Source organism: Carassius gibelio, chromosome B2 (genome assembly GCF_023724105.1).
Source record: "Carassius gibelio isolate Cgi1373 ecotype wild population from Czech Republic chromosome B2, carGib1.2-hapl.c, whole genome shotgun sequence".
NCBI lineage: Eukaryota > Metazoa > Chordata > Actinopteri > Cypriniformes > Cyprinidae > Carassius > Carassius gibelio.
The window spans coordinates 8,758,865-8,784,991 of NC_068397.1; the positions used below are offsets into that span (position 1 = coordinate 8,758,865).

The 26,127-nt window shown below is 40.1% G+C and overlaps 1 protein-coding gene across 1 annotated transcript; it reads left to right on the forward strand.

Annotated features, from left to right (window-relative positions):
• Positions 1 to 287: 287 nt before the first annotated feature.
• dusp28 (dual specificity phosphatase 28) lies at positions 288 to 26,039 on the forward strand. Its single transcript, XM_052549269.1, has 3 exons — positions 288 to 527; positions 21,717 to 22,350; positions 22,789 to 26,039. Exons 2-3 carry the CDS (start codon positions 22,006 to 22,008, stop codon positions 22,894 to 22,896), a joined length of 453 nt encoding a protein of 150 aa, XP_052405229.1. The 5' UTR covers positions 288 to 527; positions 21,717 to 22,005; the 3' UTR covers positions 22,897 to 26,039.
• The last annotated feature ends 88 nt before the right edge of the window (positions 26,040 to 26,127 follow it).

Genomic DNA, 26,127 nt, shown 5'->3' on the forward strand with positions numbered 1-26,127 from the left:
ATTATTCAATTGCTGAATTGTTTGGACCGTAAAGGCCAAACTGTTTTTTTTTTTTTCAGCGACAAAACGTCAGCATACACATAAAATCTAGATTGGGCCAACTGTATGTCAAGTTTAGGTTTTTAGCATGGGCGTCGCTAAATCATTTTTAAGGGGGTATTAAAAAAAATTGCGGGAGCAATCGGTTCCCCATCTACTGAGGTTTTAGCTGTGTTAATTCCTCGTCTCATATATATATATATATATATATATATATATATATATATATATATATATATATACACACACACACACACACATTGGGGGCTAGCTGAAGTGAAAAGTAGGTGGTTTCAAGTAACAGAGCTATTTTTAATTCTACTCTGATTACTGAAGGAGATGAAGGCGGTTATGGGCATACATGGGTGGAGTAAATTAACTGCATGTGCGTTCACTGCACTTTTTTCCTGTCATTGGGATTGTGGCGGTCAGGATGATGAAGCTCTGATACATCCACTTCGAGGATCATCCCCATGCCTAATCTGCAGGTCAGAATGGTTTCTTAGTCTGAGCTCAATCCATGTTATGTCGTGTTTTAAATAAGGTCGGAAGACTAAAGCTGTGTTTGAAATCGCTCACTCGTTCTTATTCACTATTCCTGTATAGTATATGGAGCCAAAAGAGTCTCAATAAAGATAAATGCACACACTACATTCACATATGCACACACGGGATTCATACATGCACACACATGATTCATGAATACACACACAGGATACACAAATGTGCACAAAATTTACAAATGCACACACAAAATTTAAAAGGCACAGAAGATTCACAAATGCATACAAAATTCAGAAATGCACACAAAATTCAGAAATACACACACAATTCAGAAATGCAAACAACATTTACAAATGCACTCAAGATTCACAAATGCACAGAACAAGATTCAGAAATGTATTTCTAATGCACACACACATATATCTTGATTTACAAACTGCTTGCGGTCTGTGAACTTCACTGCATTTGTGTGTGAATTTTGAGACTCCTCTGACTTGGCTGACACACAAATGCATGGAATGATCAGCAACCAATCAGATGTCTCCCTTCTTTTAGCCAATCACAAGAACGCACTCCACGTGGTTGTTTACTTATAAGCCAATCACATGAACGCGTTCACACAGCCTATTTATGAAATTGAATTGAAATACAGATGTTTAGATTACAATTCAGGTTTATTTTTTATTATTTTTTACAAAATATAAATTTAAAAATGTCTCAATACATATAGCCCAGACTGTGACTGCAGAAAAAAAGTTAACCATGGATTCATAAATTTGCAATAGGCAATTATTTCATTTTATTGAAATATTTTAATGAAAGTAAAAAAAATTTTTTTTACACTTTTTTGAATATTTTAAGTATATCTAAATATTCTTTTGGATGCAATATAGAAGTCACTTTAATTATAATATTCGGTCCCTACATTAAGAGAGAGTCAGTGGTCCGCTGAGAGAGGAAAGTGACTCTCCGGCTGCGCAAAGTGAGTCGCCGCTGCGAGAGGAAAGGGAATCGTTCGCTCAACTTCGCTGGGTGAGAAAAGTGAATCGTTCGCTGAGGAAAGTGAGTCACTCGCTGCGTGACTCGTGAGGAAAGTGAGTCTCATGCTGCGCAAAGTGGCTGTCCGGCTGCGCAAAGTGAGTCGCCGGCTGCGTGAGGTAAGTGAGTCGTTCGCTAAGGAAAGTGAGTCGTTCAATGTGTGAGGAAAGTGAATCGTTCGCTGAGGAAAGTGAGTCGTTCGCTGATTGAGGAAAGTGAGTTGTTCGCTGAGGAAAAGTGAGCCGTTCGCTGATTTGCTTGTAAGTAAACAATCCCCACGTGGGGTGCATTCTTGTGATTGGCTCAAACAAGGGAGATATCTGATTGGTTGCAGATCATTCCCAGTTTAAAAAAAGGCATTTGTGTGTCAAGCCAAGTCAGAGGAGTTTCAAAATTCACACACAAATGCAGTGAAGTTCACAGACCGCAAGCCGTTTGTAAATCAAGATATATGTGTGTGTGCATCAGAAATACATTTCTGAATCTTGTCCTGTGCATTTGTGAATCTTGAGTGCATTTGTAAATGTTGTTTGCATTTCTGAATTGTGTGTGCATTTCTGAATTTTGTAAGCATTTGTGAATCTTCTGTGCTTTTTAAATTTTGTGTGTGCATTTGTGAATTTTGTACGCATTTGTGTATCCTGTGTGTGTATTTATGAACTATGTGTGTGCATGTATGAATCCTATGTGTGCATATGTGAATGTAGTGTGTGCATTTATCTTTATTGATACTCTTTTGGCTCCATACTACTCCTCGTTGGATTGTGGGAAATAGTGCTTTAGTGTTGTACACTGGAAATCAGAATGAATTGTGGGTAAAAATAGTGGACAAATGTAGGGAATGAAGTAGTTCACTCAGAATTCGGACAGCACTACAAATTGGCTGACACCCCATATAGTGCACTATATAGTGGATAGGGAGCGGTTTCAGACACAACATAAAGCCTGGAACACACCAAGCCGACGCCGACGAACTAGTGGCAACGAAAACAGATTGCAAGGTCGGCTCACGTCGGGAGCATCTGGGTCTAGATTTGCCTTGACACACCAAGTCGATTCTCGACACCCGACCTTTCCGTACCAGCACTGTCAGTAGTCTTGGCTGAGATGGCAACATTGGTGTGTAACATAATGACCCACATAGGGTAAGTAGTCAAGCGCAAGGCGGTTGTACAGCTTTACTCAACAGGCACATTTTTATTCAAATAATTCAACATATTAAAAAAAGAGGTGTAACAGATCGTCAATGCAAATACCCACAAAGGAAATAATAATAAATAAAAAGAAACAAAAACAGAAAACGAAATTAACCAACAGGTAGCCACGGGTTACCTATATCGTGAAGACAGAGTGGCATTCAAAATGCTCTCACCACAACAACGCTCACAGCAATCACACTGCAAACCTACAAAAAAGAAAGAAACACAAATAAAGTGACCAAACCACCACACGATCCCAGCCACCTTACCACCGCCATCCACACAATGAGGATAACCCAGAAGCCATTGTTGGTTTAAAAAGAAATCTACAAAAAGAAAGAAAAACAATTAACAGTGGGTAATGCAAGTAGAACAAACCAGTCAACACCATAGAACCATCCTTTTATGGCCTAGGTTTTCCTTATACAATTATGATCCAACATCCAACAAAAAAAACAAAACAATAAATAAACCAAAGAAAATTAAATCTAAAGTAAGCGGTAACCGTGCATCTCTCTAACATCCGTTATTTTGATGGACACTCAGGCAACAATCAGTCAGGCAATAATCCGGCCAAAACACTCCTTAACGGTGTGTATCATATATTCAGCTCGTAATAACGCTGCGCCAGCATTTAACGTAACTTCTCGCCTGCTACTCTTCTTCTGAGGTGATCAATCATCAATTGAAGTTTTAGATGTGCCATGACATCCATTCATCCACCAGTCAATCAAGTGTGGCAGAGAGGAGGACACTAGGACCTGGGGAAGAACTGGTTGACGCATGACTGGTAGGGGTGCTAGAACTAATTGTCACACAAACAAGACCAGGTGAAACAACTTATTTAAGGTAAGCCAAACGATCAGAAGATGAGGTGAACGGGAAGCTGGGCTCTTTGTTTGTTCAGGGGGCGAGCTGATTCGATGCATAACGCAAACTGCTAAAACAAGGTAGTAACTGCTTTTATGGTTTTGGTTAGTATTTTTTAAGTATAATGCTATGATCCTTGTTTGTTTGCAGCATTTTGATTCATCATGAGCGGGGCTGATTACTAATGTATTATTGGAAGGCACAAGCTACTAAAACAAGGTATTAATAGTTATTTAATTGTTTCGGTTTTAGAAATGTACTAACGTGCATTTTTATTGTATGACTGGCATCGATTGTTATTTGTTTAATCTAGAGTTGGTTTCTTACTACTTATTTTATATGAGGTTTTAATGAGTTTTTGAGCTCAACTGAAAGTGTGTTTTAAGTGTGACAAACGAATGACGAGTGAGTCTCTCTTTGTTAACATTTGCGGGGAGTAATGACCTAGCATGGTGCTCATGAGAATGAGGAATTGCTGAGTTGGTTGTTAAAGGTGTTTTGTTTGTTTTAGGTTTTCCCAGGCGGTTGCACTCGAGGGACAGTGGGTGCACGTGTGGTGTTTACTTTTATTGGATGCAGTGGTTTGGTGTGAGGGTGTCACATATAGGTAAATGCTGTGGTGATGTAGTGGTTTGTTTTGGAGTATTAAGTCTTCACCCCACTTGTACCTCTGTGTACTGCCTGGGTTGGTTTATTTTGTCTTTTCGATTGTGTTTTTTTATGCCTATAAGGGACTTGTGAAATAAAACTGCTCTGTAAAAGCGTTTATACCTGAACTCCTCACTGCTGGTTTATTCTATATACATGGTTTACCTGTAAGCTCATTAACTGGGCAAGGTTACAATCTGGCGTAGTCGGCAGGGTAACCAGCGGTCTTAATGTTATATGTTTTGTAAATTCAGTGTGAATTTGATTTAGTCGTAAGGTTGCTGTAACAGATAACAATCGGTGCAAGAAGAGGATTCATTTGTTGGGGTGAACCTGGATTGGAGTAACATCTGAGACACAAAAATTTTTACCTCTACCCAACAATTTTTTTACACTATTGGTCATCAGTGACTACGTTTACAAGCTGTTAAAATTCAGGTTATGGTCGGGTTAAGGTCACTATTTGGGTTTCTGAAACATTCGGGATAATCCGTTTACATGCGTGAGCAGAGAGAGTTACTCCTGTATACATGGAATGTGTAATCAGTCGCCAATATCCCGTTGTAAACGGCGACGCACGGTTAGCTTCTGGACGTAAGATGCAATATGCGTCATTTCCGATTCTTCTTCCTGTATCCAAAGACTCAAAAGACCAAGATTCCTTGCGAATAGAACATGCGCAGAACACACATTTTGATGGGGATATGCCGAAACGCGTTTACAAGACCAAATATTCGGGTTAGAAAAGGGGTACCCCAGGTATAATATCCCGGTTTTTAAAAACCCGGATATGAGCATATCCGGGTTTTTACCGGTGTTTACATGGCCGTGCGCGACCGGGTTATTGCTAATATCCCGGTTTTGAACGGGTTATTGGCTGCATGTAAACGTAGTCACTGATTGTTGGATGGCTGATGACATGGAGCAGAAACTCTCTGCACTAAGGGAACAGTTGGAGGCACTTCAAGCCACTAATGAACGTTTGCTGAGAGAACGGTCCGCTTCCCTGCAGCCTGATGCCTCTCGGCCGAGTACCTCCACTGGCCACCATGTGCCTGTTGAGAAAATTGTTTATCCCTAGAGAACGCAAATGTCCTAAGTTTTATGGTAATGATGAGTCAAGTAGTGTTACGATTGAGGACTGGGTGGAGGAGCTACGAGCTTATATTGAGGACAGAAATTGTACAGTGACTGAAAAAGTCCAGTTTGTATTGGACCATTTGGGTGGGGAGGCACGAATGGAGATTAAATTATGTCCACGTAGTGAGAGAGATGTACCTGAGAGAATTTTTAAGATCCTTACTGATATGTACAGTGGCCGTAAATCTTATGTGAAGTTACAACAACAATTTTTTGATAGAAAACAACGGGAGGGGGAGACATTGTGTGAATATTCTCATGCACTTATGTATTTAATGGAGCTGATTGTAAATACTAATGCTGACTGTGTCTCTAATCCAGATAGGGTTGTTCGAGACCAGTTTGTAGAGCATGTGAAGAGTGTGTTCTTGCGCCGTGAGTTGAAAAAATTAGTACGGCAGACTCCTACCATGTCGCTGTGGCAAGTCAGAGAGGATGTGATGGTCAGAAGAAAGCGAAGTTGAATATGGTCAAACAAATTCCACTACTATGTCTTATAGATACTGGCTCTATGGTTAGTACAATTACAGAGAGCTGTTTTTCCAAGAATTTTGAGAGATTGGGCCCACAGAAACTACAAAGTTGCCATTGGTTGAAATTGAAAGCTGCAAACGGTTTAGATATTCCATATATTGGATACGTGGAGTTGGATGTCATAGTGCAAGGACAGATCATTTCAAACTGTGGGATTCTAGTAGTTAAAGATTCACCTTGCCCTACATTCTCAAAACAAAAAGAAAGTTCCCCCGGTTTGGTAGGAATGAACATCCTTACCCAGTGTTATCAGCAGCTCCTTTGTCAACATGGGGTAGCTTTGCCTTCTGTCTTATCTGAGTTGCAGGATAACAATTTGTGGAAGGAAGCCATGTTAAGATGCCAGCAGTTGGAGGACCAGTCCCCCAGTTGTCTGAGGAAAGTTCCAATTCCAGCTGGCTGTTTGGTGTTAGTACCTGCAACTGGACCTGAAGGTAAAGTTGACAGTAGATCTTTAGTTTATTTGGAACCAATTGATTCTGATGAAACCCATTTGCCTCCTAGAATATTACTTTCCCATGCGTTATTGACCATGGAGAATGGGTTAACAAATATTGCCGTTGTAAACATTGGCAATCAGATTGCATATTTACAACCACAAGCATTGTTGGGGGGGGTTGTATCTTGCAGATATGTTTGATTCTGAAATATTGATTTTGAGGAAAGATTTACTCCAGATAGGTGGATCGCCTCTATTAAGCAACATACTGCGGAAGTAGAGCCAGAGTTGAAAAGTTTTGATGTGGTAGATCTTACAAATTTGACTCCTGAACAACAGGCAGTAGTAAAAAATCTTTTGTCTAAATATAGAGGCGTTTTTTCTAAAGGAGAAAGTGACTTAGGCTGTACTACTTTAATAGAACACCAGATTCCAGTAGTTGATAAGGCCCCAGTTAGGCAACGGTATAGGAGGTTACCCCCTTCCCAGTATGAGGCTGTAAAGGCACATATTCGACAGCTTTTAGAAACACAGATAATTAGGGAGAGTTGCAGTCCGTATGCCTCACCCATTGTCTTGGTCCAGAAGAAAGATGGCACGTTGAGGCTCTGTGTGGATTACAGGCAATTGAATTCTAAGGCTCGAAAGGATGCATACCCCCTTCCCAGAATTGATGAATCCCTGGATGCACTGTCCGGGGCCAAATGGTTTTCCACTCTCGATTTAGCAAGTGGCTATAACCAAGTCCCTGTGGCGGAGGCAGATCGTTCCAAAACCGCATTCTGCACACCATTTGGATTATTTGAATTTAATCGTATGCCTTTTGGCCTATGTAATGGACCAAGTACCTTTCAAAGACTTATGTAGCGCATTTTTGGAGATCAGAGTTTTCAGTCCCTGCTGCTATATTTGGATGATGTAATTGTGTTCTCATCTTCTTTTGAACAGCATGTACAAAGACTGGAGTTGGTCCTGCGCAGACTTGATAAGGAGAATCTGAGAGTAAAGTTGCCTAAGTGTTAATTTTTTCAACACAAGGTGAAATACTTGGGCCATGTGGTGTCTTCTGATGGAGTGTCAACTGATCCAGACAAGATCGCAGTTGTGGCAAATTGGAGAAGACCTAAAAATCTTCAAGAGCTAAGATCATTCCTGGGCTTTGCAAGCTATATCGCCGCTTTGTCGCAGGGTTCTCAAAAATAGCGCAGCCGTTAAATACCCTGGTTGCTGCCTTGCTGCCTAAAAATCACAGAGGTACGTCAAAGAAAGCCTTGGAGCAATGGACTGACGTATGTGAACATGCATTTCAAACATTAAAGAGCAAGTTAGTATCTGGTCCTGTGTAAATCTTTTATTCTTGAAGTATATGCAAGCCATAATGGACTGGGTGTGGTACTATCTCAAGAACAAGACGGTAAAGTAAGGCCTATAGCATATGCAAGCAGAGGACTGAGAAAAGCTAAACGTCACATGCAAAATTATAGTTCCATGAAATTTGAATTTTTAGCCCTGAAATGGGCAGTGGCTGATAAGTTCAGGGAGTATTTGTTGGGAAATAAATGTCTTGTTTTTACCGACAATAATCCATTGAGCCATTACCAAACGGCAAAATTGGGAGCAGTGGAGCAAAGATGGGCATCACAACTGGCAGCCTTTGATTTAGAGATTAGATCTAAGCCCGGAAAGGCAAACATCAATGTTTGCCAGTATGTTGATGCAACGATGGAAGTTATTGCCCCATTAACCCCTTTGCCAGTTCTGTTGACACAGGCTATCCAAGAGGCGAGTAGCCCAGACATGCAGGTTACCCAGGAGTCAGTGACAACCCTTCCAGCACGAACAAAGGGGGACATTACACTGTTGCAGGTTGCAGATCCGGTGATAGGCCCTTTTCTGGTGTTTTGGAAGCGTCAGCAAAGCCCAAATCGGGAAGAGAGAGAGGCTGCATCTCCACAATTATTAGAACTTTGTAGGCAATGGAATAAGCTGCTGGAAAAAAATGACACTCTCTATCGACGAATTATGCCACAGGAGGGAGGCAAGGAAATTCATCAATTGGTGCTTCCAGAGGTGTTAAGAGAGGATGTGTTAACGAGTCTTCATGACGAACATGGGCATCAAGGGATTGAGAGAACAACAGACCTTGTGAGACGGCGATGTTGTTGGCCAGGTATGAATCAAGATGTTGAATAATGGTGTAAAAACTGAGAAAGATGCACACTGGCTAAGGCCGTTCAGCCAAGGGTACGCAGTTTTATGGGCCATCTATTGGCTTCTAAACCACTTGATATTTTGGCAATAGACTTTACTGTTTTAGAGCCTTCATCCGATGGAAAAGAGAATGTTTTAATATTGACTGATGTTTTTTCGAAGTACACTCAAGCCATCCCTACCAAGGATCAATCTGCCAGTACTGTAGCAGAGGCTTTGGTAAATCACTGGTTTTATATTTTTGGAGTACCCCACCAAATCCATTCAGACCAAGGGAGGTGTTTTGAAAGCATGCTGATCCAACAACTTTGTTCCATGTATGGGGTAGTTAAGACAAGAACAACACCATATAGGCCACAGGGTAATGGCCAGTGTGAATGCTTTAATAGAACACTTCATGATTTGCTTCGCACTTTGCCTGTTGAAAAGAAATGCAACTGGCCTGTTCACCTTCCACAAATGTTGTTTGCTTATAATACAACAGTGCATCAATCTACTGGCTATTCCCCTCATATGTTGCTGTTTGGACAGGAACCGCAACTACTGGTAGGTTTTCTCCTGGGGCAGGAGAGCCTGCAAGGAGGAAGGATTGGTGAGTGGATCACAGAGCACCAGGAGAAGTTGAAGTGTGTATTTCAGGATGCAAGATGTCAACTCCAAGCAGCTGCTGACCAGAGAGCAAGGAAGCATGATGTGACCGTTAAGAATCCAGAACTTGAGTTGGGGCAATTAGTTGTAAAGAGAGATCACAGAAGGAAAGGTCGCCAAAAGATTCAAGATTTCTGGGACCCCACAGTGTTTAAAGTGGTAAGGTGCCCCAGTGATGGAAACGCTGTGTATACTGTTGTCCCAGTGGAAGGTGATGGACCAGTGCGGAATATTCATAGGACAGAACTGCGACCAGTGCATGCTCCCGTTCCCGGGTTAGAAATGAAGAATTTTGGATTTCCCAGTCAAAGTACTGAACCGGATCTGGAGAGTCAGAATCATTCTTTTGTGTTTTTCCGTACTGTGACAGATTGTCATCTCAATAACCTTGTGTTTCCTGCACATTCCCCAGCGGAGGGTCAGCGGAGCGGGTACGACCAACATGAAGTTACGGCCCAAAAAGAAACTGGACAGCAAGAAGAGTTGAGGAGAACTTCAAGAGCGACAGCAGGCCACCATTCTAACCCACATCACTTGCCACAACCAAGTCGTCCATTAGAAAACAGAACTGTAAGGGTTTTGGCATGCGGATTTGTAGCTCCCCTATTCCATGAATTTTTATTTTGTCCTGTCGATGGGACGTCAACGAAATTTGAGGAGGAGATATGTGGCAGAGAGGAGGACACTAGGACCTGGGGAAGAACTGGGTGAGGCATGACTGGTAGGGGTGCTAGAACTAATTGTCACACAAACAACTTATTTAAGCTAAGCCAAACGATCAGAAGATGAGGAGGTGAACGGGTAGCTGGGCTCTTTGTTTGTTCAGGGGGCGAGCTGATTCGGTGCATAACGCAAACTGCTAAAACAAGGTAGTAACTGCTTTTATGGATTTGGTTAGTATTTTTTAAGTATAATGCTATGATCTTTGTTTGTTTGCAGCATTTTGATTCCTCATGAGCGGGCTGATTACTAATGGTATTATTGGAAGGCAAAAGCTACTAAAACAAGGTATTAATAGTTATTTAATTGTTTCTGTTTTAGAAATGTACTAACATGTGCATTTTTATTGTAGGACTGGCACCGATTGTTATCTGTTTAATTTAGAGTTGGTTTCTTACTTATTTTATATAAGGTTTTAATGAGTTTTTGAACTCAACTGAAAGTGTGTTTTAAGTGTGACAAACGAATGACGAGTGAGTCTCTCTTTGTTAACATTTGCGGGGAGTAATGACCTAGCATGGTGCTCATGAGAATGAGGAATTGCTGAGTTGGTTGTTAAAGGTGTTTTGTTTGTTTTAGGTTTTCCCAGGCGGTTGCACTCGAGGGACAGTGGGCGCATGTGTGGTGTTTACTTTTATTGGATGCAGTGGTTTGGTGTGAGGGTGTCACATATAGGTAAATGCTGTGGTGATGTAGTGGTTTGTTTTGGAGTATTAAGTCTTCACCCCACTTGTACCTCTGTGTACTGCCTGGGTTGGTTTATTTTGTCTTTTCGATTATGTGTTTTTTTATGCCTATAAGGGACTTGTGAAATAAAACTGCTCTGTAAAAGCATTTATACCTGAAATCCTCACTGCTGGTTTATTCTATATACATGGTTTACCTGTAAGCTCATTAACTGGGCAAGGTTACACAAGGACAGGAAGCGAGAGAGTGAACGAACCTCGCTACTTCTTTATATAGCACTAGGGCTGATAAAAAAAAAAAAAAAAAGTGAAAAGTGAAGTGACATTCAGCCAAGTATGGTGACCCATACTCAGAATTTATGCTCTGCATTTAACCCATCCGAAATGCACACACACAGAGCAGTCACACACACACAAACACTGTGAGCACACACCCGGAGCAGTGGGCAGCCATTTATGCTGCGGCGCCCGTGGAGCAGTTGGGGGTTCGATGCCTTGCTCAAGGCCAACCCTTCGATTGGGAGTTCTAGTCTCGGGCCGGACGGAATTGTGGGTGGGGGGAGTGCATGAACAGCTCTCTCTCCACCTTCAATACCACGACTTAGGTCGTGGGACTTAGATGGGACTTGTAGTGCCCCAACCATGTCTCATTACAATCTACCCCCCTAGATTTAAATCGACGTACCGTCGATTACATCAACACTGCAACCAGGGACGGAACATTACATTCAAACCACTACTGGACAGCCTTGTCATAGGGAGAGCGAGGTGATGGTTTAGCTGGACTTCAGTAGTAGAGGCTGACCAAGGGAGACGATATGGATTTGAATGACATCCAGCTGTTGCTCTCCTTGTACGCCTTACTACAGTTTCCTGTTGTTGAGGCTGATGGTCCTCTGCATAATCCACTACTGAAGTACAGAAGTTGGTATTATCTTCCTGTGGAAGTTGAGGCCTAATAACTTGGTCTTGGGCAGATGCATACTTGGGCGTTAGGGACACCGCTACCATGTCTTCATCTTGGTCTCTTGAAGTTTCCTGATGGTCAAATAGATCTAAAAGTCCAGGATCAATCAGGGGAGTATAAGCTGGTCGCAACTCACAATGGTGAAAATGTCTAATATTACCACCTCCATCTGCAGGGGCAATAGCATACACAGCTCCATGTCCATCTGGGCACCGGACCACTTTATAGGGGGTTGGATCCCAGGCATCCTGGATCTTATTCCTGCCTTTTATGTTATGGGCTCTCTGATACACAACCTGGCCTTCGCTTAGTTGTTCGTGGCGTACCTTTAGGTCATTTAATTGAGCACGATGTTCTGTAGCACTTTGAAGGCGGGCTCGGGCGTTACAAAATATACATTCCAAATTGTCTTTATGGTCCACCACCCAGTCTACTTCACTCTGGACATGGTTATCCAATCCCAAAAGAAAATCAACAGGTAAATAGGGCTCTTGTCCAAACATGAGGACATAAGGAGAAAACCCAGTAGACTGGTGATCTGTGGTATTGTAAGCATATACTACCTGGGCAAGATGGTCTGGCCAATGACGTTTTTCCTCTGGAGGCAAAGTGCGCAGCAAGTCGTGCATTGTTCTATTAAAACGTTCATATTGACCATTCCCTTGTGGTCGGTATGGCGTGGTGTGAGTTTTTGAAATTCCATACAGCCTACATAATTCTTGGATCAGCCTACTTTCAAAACACCGGCCCTGATCTGAATTAATTTGTCGTGGAACTCCAAACAAGTAGAACCAATGTTCCACTAAAACACGTGCCACTGTTGATGCCGTTTGGTCTTTAGTTGGGATGGCTTGTGTAAATTTTGAAAATACATCAGTCATAACCAGTACATTTTCAAGTCCATTTGATGCAGGTTCAAGCAATTTGAAATCAATGGCCAGAATTAGGGGTGTGCCGGTTTCAGAATTGGTTATGACGTAAGTCAAATGTGACGCATCAAAAAATGAGCCGCAAAAAAAAAAAAGCCATTGTCTGTTCTAGAAAGGATGCAGCAAAGATATTTAATGCTAATGAATGAGGCATAGGCCTACGCTGAGTTTCATTTACGATGAGATGCGCTCTAGTTCGCAGTGCAAGTGAACGCGGCGCGCTGGTGCTTCCATGTCACTGTTATCATTGTCTGCTATATTTGCTTTTTATTTATTAAAATACATGCAATTGGTTGATGAAACATTTATTAAAATTAAGATAAAACTTGTTCAAAACGAAATTCGTTTTTAAGAAAGGTTTTCTACAAAGCAAAATTTAATGAAGTGGTAAATATCATGTCTGACGATTTACAAAACTTCATTAAGTGGTAAAAACCATTTCTCCCGATATATTGCGCATCTGATGATCCTATCTGAAAAATGAAAATAATTTTTGATAAAAAATGTTTGTAAAAAATATTTTTATGACACTGTTTTGGCGGTTATAGAGTTCTAATGACGGTGTTCAACTATAACCGCCGGTCTCATGGTTATATACTAACCGTCACACCCCTAGCCAGAATATCTAACGGCCTATCTGCCATCAGGTGCCCCATAAAACTTCATGTAGCGTGTAGCTTCGTGTGGCGCTGGCATTTCTTACACAATTCCTCAATGAACTTGAACATGCCAGGCCAGTAACATCGAGTTCTCACTAAACTTGCCGTCCACTCAATTCCTTGGTGACCATGGTCATCATGCAGACCTGTAAGAACTCTTTCCCTGAGAACAGCTGGCAACACGACCTGATGAATTTCACGATGTACCTCCTGGGGACAGAACCTCCGATACAGTATGCCCTCAATCCTCACCAGCTTCTCCCACTGCCTTACCATTCAAGCACCTCTGATGATTCTGATGCTTTCTCCTGTGTATCTGGTGGCCTTTGACTATCCCAATAAACAAGGAATTGCCCAATAACGGGGTCAGTTTCTTGCAGAACACTAAGATTTTCTCTAGGCTGTACAGGGAGAGCAGAAATTTGACTTATGACTACATGTTGACTATCATGAGCATACTGATACAGTTCCTTTGGTAAAACAGTAGTCATAGCCAATTCAGCTACAGATGCAGCATTTTTACTAGACAGAGCATCAGCATTAACATTAGAACGTCCAGGTTTATACCTAATTTCCAAATCGAAATCCGCAAGCTGGTTAGCCCATCATTGTTCCTACGCTCCCAATTTCGCGGTCCGCAAATGACTGAGTGGATTATTGTCTGTATACACCAGGCATTTCTGACCCAGCAAATACTTCCTAAACTTTTCTGAAACAGCCCATTTAAGAGCCAAAAACTCCAACTTCATTGAACTATAATTCTGCATGTTGCGTTCAGATGGTCGCAGACCTCGACTTGAAAATGTGACTGGTCGACATTTGCCTCCATGTTCTTGAGATAAGACTGCACCCAAACCTTGATGGCTTGCATCAACATCCAAGATAAAGGGCTTGCTGAAATCAGCATAAGCAAGGACTGGAGCATTGGTTAAAGCGGTTTTAAGAGTCTGAAAAGCACTTTCACATGAGTCAGCCCATTTGGTCCCCAGCTTAATCTTTGGTCGTTTACTTTTCTGTCCCCTGATCAGTTCTGCCACTAATGTATTCAAGGGTCCAGCAATACATGAAAAGTTTTTAATGAACCGCGATAGTAACTGGCAAAACCCAGAAAGGACCGAAGTTCTTGAAGACTTTGTGGACGATTCCACTTAGCTACAGCAGATATCTTCTCTGGGTCTGTACGGACCCTGTAGAAGAGACCACGTGCCCCAAATAACGTACATCTGGCCGAAAGAAGCAGCATTTACTGAGTCTTATCTTCAAGTTCTGTTGTCTCAACCGATCCAACACCAGCTCAAGTCGCTGAAGATGTTGCTCAATTGTTGCCGAAAAGACAATCACATCATCCAAATAGAGCAATAAAGACTGAAAAATGATCCCCAAAAATTCGCTCCATTAACCTTTGAAAAGTACTTGGGGCATTGCACAACCCAAAAGGCATCCTATTAAATTCAAAGAGCCCAAATGGAGTGTAAAAGGCAGTCTTAGGACGATCTTCTTCAGCTACTGGCACCTGGTTATATCCACTACCCAGATCTAAAGTCGAAAACCACTTTGCTCCACTATCCTTGGTAAGGGATAGGCTACCTTACGAGTTCTGACATTGAGCTGGCGATAATCGACACACATTCTCAGAGAGCCATCCTTCTTCTGCACCAATAAAATTGGTGAGGCATATGGGCTGCAGCTCTCCCTAATGACATGACTGACCAACAATTGTCTTATGTGCGCCTTCACAGCCTCAAACTGACTAGGAGGAATTCTACGATATCGCTGGCGTACCGGTGTATCATCTATTAAAGGAATCTGATGATCTATTAAGTTTGTACACCCCAAGTCACTATCATGCTTGGCGAAGACATCAGAATATCTTGTTAGCAAACTCCTAACGTCCTCCTCCTCAGCCTCTGTAAGCCCCGGCAATTCTAACCCTTGAACATCGATGCTTGACACTGATGTAATAGTTTGACAATGAAAGGTCACAGTATTAGGATCACATGGTAAATCTCCCTTAAACACAATTTGTTGATCTGACTTCATGACAACCTCAGCACCAACCAAACTACCTAGTCTAATTCTTGGTGGCAAATATAAGGGTTCTGTGCCAACATTAACTACTGGTACATGCACTACCCCTTGTATACACTGCAACAGGGCAGGTGATATTAACAATCCAGCAGGCAGCCCCCCATCATTGAAATCCTGGGGTTCTAAAAAAAAACACTGTACAACTTTTTATGTTTTTAGGGCACAGCGCAGGTACTAACCTCATGGTGCCAGCTGGAATCTGGACAGGATGGCAAGACTGCACCTTCATAACCAATGAATCCGGGACAAGGGGCACTATCTGCTCGGTGGCACTGTGACAGGGCATCTCTCCAGCCTAACTCTGCCTGCCTGACCTGTGGAGCTGAAAATAGTGCTGGGCCGTGTTTTTCAAACAGATCATTATAACACTGTCCAATCACGTTCATACCTAAAAGGCCAGGGGTGAGTTCTTTCCTCTGATGGAACAAAGTATCAACAGGATCTTTTACAACCAAAATACCTTGCCCTAAAAGAGCACAGTCACATCGGTTTCAAAATATCCCACATATGGAATCTCAAGACCATTAGCTGCTTTTAATTGAAGCCAACTACATTTTTTAAGTGCATCTACTCCCATTTGTCGGAAATGCTTCTCAAAAAATGACTCAGTTATAGTAGTCACCATTGACCCTGTATCTAATAAACAGGAAATCTCCACCCCCCCCCCCATCTGCACAATTACAAGCGGACATTTGCCCACAAGACGCTGTAACATAGTAGGGCAAACGGGTGATGGTGAGGCTTCACTAGCTCCTTCTACAACCTGGCTCAAAACTGCCGGTGCTACATTGTCAGGCTCCCCTACAGAAGTCTCATTTACGTTCACCTGAGGGGATCTAGAGTTTGACTCAATGGGCCATGGTTGTCGACAATATCTGGCTATACCCAACTACCCTGCCTTGAGAAACGTTACACCATGGCTGAACATATGAAGCAACTGCTTCCCTATTTCCCTCTTCCACCCACCTAAGGGCTTCACTTCGAACCTCTAGTAGAGTAGAAGTTGGCTTCTCCCTTACCAATCGCTTTAATTCACGCTTCAGCATCACATCTCAAACATGTTCGACAAACTGATCACGAAGCACTCTGTCAGAATTTGGAACACTGCCTGGGTTACTATTAAGAATCAAGTCCATCAAGGACATCAAAGCATGGGAAAATTCAGTAAATGATTCACCTTTTTGTTTTCGTTCATAAAACCTCTGTTGCAATTGCACAAATGTCTGTCTCCCCCCATACAAGTCTCTTAAAATATCAAAACAGACTCTGGAGTTTCTCTAGCAGCTGGTGCGCAGAGTTTTATCTCCCCCCCCCCCAGGTGGTCAAGCAGAAACACCACCTTTTCTTTATCAGACCAACCCCTGCCCTCAATACACACCTCAGCCTCCTCAATCCAGTCTTCAATACTCAAAGTAGTGTCCATGTTCCCGTAAAAACGTGGGCATTTCTTCTCCCGAGGGACATAAAGTACCCTGCCAAAAGATACTGGAGATGAAGCATTGGCATTAGACACAGAAGAGTGCGGTTGGTTAGGAAGGTTACTACTAGGTGGGCGACGTTCTCTTGTCAGCTGTTCGTTTTGTGCCTGCAGGTTCCGTATTTGCTCCCGCAAGTCTATTATTTCTTGTTCCATATCTGTTGACAAATTATTTTAGAAGACAGTTCAGTCAGAATGGTGAAATCCAAGTCCCCTGAAATGTAGTCTAATATCTGCTAACAAATTATGTTAGGAGACAGTTCAAAACGAAAGGTGAAAAGGTCCCACGAAGACTGTGATGCTCGTCTTCATGCACAATTACTGTTTACTTAACTTACAATTGAAAATAAATTGCATACATAAAAAAAAAAAAAAATAACACATCACAACCACCTTCGCCAGAGAAAACAGGACCCTGCCGACTACGCCAATTGTAACATAATGACCCACATAGGGTAAGAAGTCAAGCGCAAGGCGGGTGTACAGCTTTACTCAACAGGCACATTTTTATTCAAATAATTCAACATATTACAAAAAGAGGTGTAACAGATCGTCAATGCAAATTCCCACAAAGGAAATAATAATAAATAAAAAGAAACAAAAACAGAAAACGAAATTAACCAACAGGTAGCCACGGGTTACCTATATCGTGAAGACAGAGTGGCATTCAAAATGCTCTCACCACAACAACGCTCACAGCAATCACACTGCAGACCTACAAAAAAGAAAGAAACACAAATAAAGTGACCAAACCACCACACGATCCCAGCCACCTCACCACCGCCATCCACACAATGAGGATAACCCAGAAGCCATTGTTGGTTTAAAAAGAAATCTACAAAAAGAAAGAAAAACAAATTAATTAATAGTGGGTAATGCAAGTAGAACAAACCAGTCACCACCATAGAACCATCCTTTTATGGCCTAGGTTTTCCTTATACAATTATGATCCATTATCCAACAAAAAAAAACAATAAATAAACCAAAGAAAATTAAATCTAGAGTAAAAGGTAACCGTGCATCCCTCTAACATCCGTTATTTTGATGGACACTCAGGCAACAATCAGTCAGGCAATAATCCGGCCAAAACACTCCTTAACGCTGTGTATCATATATTCAGCTCGTAATAACACTGCGCCAGCATTTAACATAACTGCTCGCCTGCTACTCTTCTTCTGAGGTGATCAATCATCAGTTGAAGTTTTAGATCGGCCGTGACATCCATTCATCCACCAGTCAATCAAGGACAGGAAGCGAGAGAGTGAACGAACCTTGCTACTTCCTTATATAGCACTAGGGCTGATGGGACTTGTAGTGCCCCAACCATGTCTCATTACAGGTGTTTTCCTGTGATGCCAACTTTTCCAGAGTTTTGCCGATGGTGCGCATCATGTGGACTCCTCACTGGAGGATTCATCCTGCATCTTCCTGCGCTTCCGCGGAGGCTTTGGAGTATTTGGTTTCTTTCTAATGGCTGTGGACTCAGCTGTAAACTCAGTTCCACACATCATGGATTCAGGCAAGGGTGTACTGGGCCGTAGCTCCGCCTCAATGAAGCTGGGCTCTTCATGGGTGCCAGTCCAGGTGTCACTGTTGGTACCATCAGAGGGTGAACAGGAATCACCATCAGCCGAAGATTACTTAAAAAAAAAATTCAAAGATAAAAATCTAAATGCATATGATGTGATACCATAGATTCTTACAACTGTTTACCAATCACCCATAACAATAACAGGGCAAAGCTACAACAATACCCTGCAAATTGGTGAAATGGCTCTATTCAGAAGCACTTTATGGCACATTGTGGAAGATAATGTGACAAAAGAATTTAACGGCTTGTGTTAATATGCTAAGTTACTTGTAAATAGACCCATCTGAACAATCAGTGGCCACTTTAAAAAAGCAAAAGGTTTCTTTTTATTGTGGATTTTTCTTTTTTACCCTTATAGTTAAATTTGAAGTGCTCTCATTCCTTTTTGTGTGAGGTTGTAGAAACTGCAGGTGGTTCAGGATCCATTGCTGCCTGTCTGTCTTCTGAGATCAAGAACTTTCTGATGGTCCTTGTTTCTTAAAATGCACGTACTGGGTTCGCAATGAATCCCACCGCTTCTTGAGCTCTTTCTCTGAGGGATAAGGTCATATTTTGTAAGCATTACAAAAAAATTTTTTTCTCTAAGGTAATTTCAGATAATGCAAACCTGCCAAAAGTACTGTTTAACACAATTGATTCCATTTTAAACCCCCCAAGGAATGTCATGAGAGATGCCACACAAGAAACTTGTGAAGAATTTTTATTGTTTTTTACTCAAAAAATTGAGAAGATCAGAAGTGAAATTGTACCTTTACAATCCTGTTCATCAATTGATCCTGCGCTGTCTAATATTTTTTCAAACTTTGAACCGGTTTCCTCAGCGCAGTTAGCAGATATTGTCTGTAAAATGAACGGAGGTAGTTGCAGACTGGATGTTCTACCTACTCATCTTTTTAAAGATGTTTTCTCTACTGTGAGTTCTAGCCTAACAGCTATAATTAACAGCTCTTTGATGAGTGGAGTAGTACCTAAAAGTTTCAAACATGCAATTCTTCATCCCTTGTTAAAAAAAACTAATTTGGATCATACAGTCCATAACAACTTTAGGCCAATTTCTAAATTGCCTTTTATTTCCAAGATTTTAGAGAAAGTGGTCTATTCGCAGCTATATTCATATCTGAATACTTATGATATTTTAGATACATTCCAGTCGGGCTTTAGGACCTGTCATAGCACAGAATCTGCACTGCTCAAGGTCACTAATGATATTTTATTATCGTTGGACTCCGGATCACATGTTGTTCTGGTTTTATTGGATCTGAGTGCTGCCTTCGATACGATAGACCATGAAATTCTTCTCAATCGGCTGGAGTGTTGGGTTGGTGTCCAGGGTATAGCTCTACAGTGGTTTGCATCATATTTAAGAGACAGGACAGTTGCTGTGAATTTGGGAGACTTCTCTTCCACATTGGCCCCTTTAGTTTGTGGTGTCCCTCAGGGGTCGATTTTGGGACCGTTGCTGTTTTCTCTTTACATGCTTCCTCTAAGCGCTATTTTTCGGAAGTATAGTATTTCATATCACTGTTATGCAGACGATCTCCAGTTTTACCTTCCTGTGAGCTTAGATAAAACCTGTTCACTGAACAAAGCACAGGAATGTTACAGTGACATTAAACTCTGGCTATCTAGCAACTTTCTCCAATTAAATGAGAGTAAAACTGAGGTTTTGATTGTAGGCTCTCCCGTCTCACCTGCCTTTCCTGATCATTTAGGATCCTTATCCCTAAAGACTGCGAATCATGTAAAGAGTTTAGGGGTTATTATGGACTCATCACTTAACTTTAAGAAACAGATTGGTGCCGTTGTTAAAGGTAGCTTTTTTAACCTGAGATCAATTGCTAAAGTAAAGCATTTTTTATCCAGTAAGGATTTGGAAATTGTGGTTCACTCCTTTATCACATCTAAGCTTGACTATTGTAATTCTCTATATATTGGTCTTCCCCAGACTTTGCTTGCCCGCTTGCAGTTAGTGCAGAATGCAGCAGCAAGGCTGTTAATGGGGGTGAGAAAGAGAGACCATATTACTCCTGTACTACAATCCTTACATTGGCTTCCGGTCAAATTCAGGATTGATTTTAAAATTCTCTTGTTTGTCTACAAGGCGCTGTCAGGCCTTGCACCCCAGTACATCAGTGATCTTATTGTTCCTTACTCTCCCTTCTAGAGTCCTTAGGTCTACCGATCAACGGCTTTTAAAGGTCCCTCGTTGTAGTCTAAAATCAAAAGGAGATCGAGCTTTTTCTGTAGTAGGTCCCAAACTCTGGAATAGTCTCCCATTCCATGTGAGGTCAGCTCCATCGGTAACAACTTTTAAGTCCTATTTAAAAACGTATTTGTTTTCTTTAGCTTTTGAATAAGTATGTTTATTTTATTGTATGATTTTAATTTTATTAATTTTGTAAAGCACTTTGGGGCAGCGTCTGTTGTTTAAAAATGTGCTATATAAATAAAGTTGCTTGCTTGCTAGTTATTTGTCAATTTCATGATTATTTTTAATGCCAACATTTTTACTTTTTGCTCTACTGGATGTACACTAGATGCTAGCACATAATAATAATAACTGCCTGTTTTCATTAACCAAATTATTTTTGGTACACACACACACACACACGTGCGCGCACACACACACAAACACACACGTCATTATTCTTACAATGGACCATTTAAAAATGACAAACCAGACCTCGATTGCCAAAAAGAAAATCTTACCTGATATGATTCAGCTTTCACCACATGGTTGGAGTAAGATTTTTCTGTAATGTCATACAAGGCTGGCCTTTCCTGGATCATGCTGATCAATGCATATTCACTTGCCTCGGTCCAGACAGCCATATCTTTAAATAATCACGATTGGTCACGAGAAATGCAAACAAATGAGAAAAGCAACTATGTCCCCATTGACTTTGTTGTTTACCTGCTTCGTCACTTCCATTTTTTTTCTCGAGTGCTGGTTCACTGGTTGAACAGCCAATCAGAATGATCAGATGGGCCGACTGACTGACAAGGCCCCGGCGCCGATTCAACATGTCGAGTCAGCCATTACAAAGCCGACAAGGAGCAATTTCAGCCGACGGTGCGGAACACACTGAGAAGATTTAGTCGGTTGACGCACGAAAACTGCCCGACGGCCAACCATCGGCTTGGTGTATTCCAGGCTTAAGCATATCCACGTTGTTAAACATGGCATTGGAGCATGCCCAGTGAACAATTTCAATAATTTACCCTACATTCAGGTTACTGTACAAAAGTGTTGTTTCCTTTATTATTTTACCTTTGAGTATGTTTGTTCTAAACAAATAATATTCTTTCCTCTCTTATTTAATCAACAGCTCACAAGACTTGTCTGTGTAAAGGCATTAAGACGAGGTTGAAACATCTGACCATTCTCCTTGCTGATGAAGTATTTATAATAATTTAGTATCTGATCTACTGTATGCATCTACCTCTATTGTAATAACACTATTATCATCAGAACTTAAATTAAATGAAACATTAAGATATTTCCCACTGTGAATGCAGGACACAGTGAAACTGTGATATAATGATTAGTCATTACTTATGATGTTCCTTCAAGATAGACAAATATATATTCAAATATACGAAAGCATATAGTTAGAGATGCTGCAGTTAAGCACAGTTACAGATTGTCTGCTGATCAGTAATGCCAGGTCAGCCTGTAGCAATGAACTTATCCAGAAGGAGGAGGTCACTCTTTGTATTAATGTTTCGAAGCAGCAACCCTTTCCCTCTATTCGGGTAAGCACTTTGCGTGTACCTGTATATGATGACCCTCAAGAAGACCTGTACAAGTATTTTGACTGCTGCGCAGATGCCATAGCCAATGAGGCAGAACGGGGAGGCCGCACTGTTGTGTACTGCAAGAATGGACACAGTCGCTCAGCTACTGTCTGTTTGGCCTATCTAATGAAGCACCAGGGTCTCACCTTGACTGATGCCTTCCAGGTATGAATAGTGTTTATATCAAATTGAAGTCTGATATGAAACTTCAGGTCTAGTCGGGACACATGCAGCTTATGCTTTAGTACTTTTTAAATTATATCTTTTTTTTAAATAGGTATTTGAAACTTTAAATATGTGGTCATTAATTAATTTTCTGATATTGTATTGGTTTATATTATAATTAGGAAAATCGGACATAGGCAGCAAGGTAAAATGAAACAAAAAAAAAATCTATAGCATATGATGAATATTAAATGCACAAAATAAAGGCAGCCACAAGACATCAACGTATATACATCACTCATATTCTAATCATTACTAAATCCAGCTTAACTGATAATGAAAAGCCACATCATTCTAGATTTTTATACAAGAATTTAATGTTGTTTACTATTTCTGTAGTTCCTATTTCTCTTCTGTTATTTCTATTTGTTCTATCAGGTAGTAAAAAGTGCCCGATCAGTAGTTGAGCCTAACCCAGGATTCTGGACTCAACTGGAGCGATATGAACAGGATCTGAAGATCAGGAGGTCGGCCAGCCACAGCTAACCTCTCTCCACTTTAAATTCATACCTACATTTTCTGATATGACATTCTCAAACTTCAGGGCTTTATATAGCTACACTGTAAACCCTGATAAGTTCACAGAACTCAAATATTTTGTAACAGATTACACAAAAACATTTAAGTGATGTTTTTAAATGTTTTAAGTTTACATAAACTTAAAAAATTTAATTCCAGTTGCCTTAAATTATCTCAGAGTTATCTTAAATAATTATATTTCTGAACTTATAATTAGGGAGTAATTCACTCATAATTTTATCTATTTTTCAACTCCTATAATGTGGAAAATACACTCAAAATTGGGCTTTTGCTGTCCATCCTCAGTCTAACCACAGGCTCTACTATTCACCACAACGGTAACACTACAAATCCAACATAACATAAACCTTTGTAAAATCTAATATAACACAACATTTATGTATTAACTTATGTCCCTCTATGTTATGTCTTGTGTAAAAACACACAAAATAACACTTAATTTCTAAATTTATTTTCCTTGTTTTCTGAAGCAAAGCATGCTGGGAACTAGAAAACACAATCATTTTAAGTTCACCTCACTACAAATTTTTTTTGAGTTAACAGAACTTATTTAAATTAAGTCCAATGAACTTTCGTTATTATTTGAGTGCAATTAACTAATTTCATTTGATTAACTTCACTGTTCGGTTTTACAGTGTATTATATGTATATGTCAAATTTAAAATAAGCAAGCTTTTATTTTGTCGGGTAGCCAGCAACTAAGTATATGCACTGGCATGTCAGTGAATGAAATGCATAGTTTTGCGCTGTTGAAACAGCAGCGTATAGCCTATAGATTACTTTCAGTTAGAAATAAATCTTATACAGTACAGTTTGTCGATCTAAATATTATATTTAACACTAAAATAAGTTATATAAATATTATTTTTATGTACCATTTGGCTTATCTATGTGTTTGCAAATTATAGGATATAAGAGAAATTTAATCATGATAGCCCTATATGTAGAAATATAAAAACCATACACCCTACATTTTGAGCGATTTTAGGTTAAAGCAGGATTACGGCTCCTAGGAAAGCCATTTTCTGCTAAACTTTTTTTATTTTATTTTATTTTATTTTCCAAGGCATCCCTTTAACACACCAAGAAAACCTCTAAATTGTTATAAGTATCACAAGTATACATCACCCTCCTAAATATTTATCTCAGTCAGTGTTGTGGGTAACGCGTTACAAAGTAACGCGTTAGAGTACTCTAATTACTTTTTTCCTGAAATGTGTAACTTAACGCGTTAGTTTCGTGCGTAAGTAATCAGTAACTTCGTTATTTTTAAAAAAAAAGTAATCCGTTATTTTAAGGAAAGGAAAATCCCGACTGCAGCCTGCTTTTTGTCAGACAGTAGTCCTAGGTCTACTGTGCCACCTGCGGACGTACAGTATCAGCGGAGCCGAAGCTCCGCTGTGTGTGTGGGTTTTTTTTTTTTTTTTTTCGAACTCCCGGCAAGATAGCAGAGAGGACAGCGTTTATGGAAGTACGCACATTATTTTCAATTTGTCAACGAAAAAGAAAAGAACATAACGGTAAAATGCACACTCTGCTTTGGTGAAAAGCTTCTGTCGACCGCCAAAAATTGTACCTCAAATTTAACGCTACGTTTTAATCACTACTTTGAAGAGTAAATGTAAGAGGACTGTGTTAAAGCGAATTTAGGCTTGTGACTGTGAGTGACACTTTAATAATAATTAGTTCGGCTATTAAGCGATTTGTCATTTGCCTGTGTGGCAATGAAGGATTTAATTCGGTTTGTTATCATTTTTGTTTGACAGGCAGCTGTTAATTTCTGTTAGATCATTGGCTGGCTGGTTGTTCATCATTTCTAAATGGATTTAAATCTGCAAGCCTGTTTAAGGTTGTGTTTACAAATAAGCATACTTGTACTTTGATAACTGCATTATTTAAAGTTAAAGAAAAATCAGGAGTTATCTTGTGGTGCTCATAATATACAGTAGCCTAGGCTACCCGGGCTGGGTAACGTTAGGTGCGAATTTTGATTAATAATATGTTCTGTGATAATAAATAAATAAAGCGCAATGTGGAATAGTCTATTGCTGACTGTCTTTCCTGTTATTGTTATCCTGCAGTGTTAATTTAGTCGGATGACTGACGTTATTCATTGTCGGGAGTCACGACTTCTAGGTGCATTTAAAGGGGCCGGGGGCTGTGTCTGTCATGTGTGTGCCGCTGCAAACGGCTTTTAATTTTTGGTAACGCATGAGTACTCTAACGCGTTACTTTTATGAATAGGTAACGCTGTATCATAACTGATTACTTTTAATTGATGGTAACGTTGTAACCTAACTAACTACTTTCCAAAGTAACTATACCAACACTGATCTCAGTAGGGTTTTATTTAATTTAGGCTACATAAAAAGAAAATATAAATACTTAAAAATTTTATATAAATGCAGCGCAAAAAAACAACAACAAAAAAAAAACACGAAGCAGTTCTTCCACTTCACCCTTCCACAGAGAGGGTATTCATCAAAGAGTAATTGTATGCTTTTGTATAAAAATCCATTTACATTATTTTTTTTATTTCTCCATTTCTTTACTCAGTATAATATATATTTTTTAATATAAATTATATCAATGTCACCTTTATTTATATTCATATCATTGCGTCAAAGCAACTGAACAACATTCATTAGGAAAACAGTGTGTCAACAATGCAAAATGATAGTTAAAGGCAGTTCATCATTGAATTCAGTTATGTCATCTCTGTTCAGTTAAATAGTGTATGTGCATTTATTTGCAATCAAGTCAACGATATCGCTGTAGATGAAGTGTTAGATCTGTAATTGTCCATTCTCAAGAACGTCCCCAGTGCATGTTTTCTGATGCAGTTGTATGCTTTGCTGCATTTTGCCGCTGCCAGGTTAAAAACTAAATATATTCATAAAGGTCATCCCAAAATTTCTTAAATCATTTAAAAAAATCTAACAAGAACTGTATTTTAGCATGTATTAAATAACATAATATGTTAAGTCCTGTCTTACAGTATTTTATATAATGTTACCTAATAGAGGAATCAAGTAATGGGACTATGAAAGTATGTTCATTTTATAGCCTCATTAAAATGCAATGTGTAACATTTGTCTACTTTATTTATTGACAGCATTACTTTCCAGAGAACAGGAAAATAATGTTTTGATTGATGTGTTTATTAAATGTCAATTT

Bases quoted from the DNA above. Each gene is read 5' to 3' on its own strand.
- dusp28 (XM_052549269.1), top strand. From the start codon at position 22,006: ATGCTGCAGTTAAGCACAGTTACAGATTGTCTGCTGATCAGTAATGCC. The intron at 22,351-22,788 runs GTATGAATAGTG...TTGTTCTATCAG, and splicing joins CCTTGACTGATGCCTTCCAG to GTAGTAAAAAGTGCCCGATC.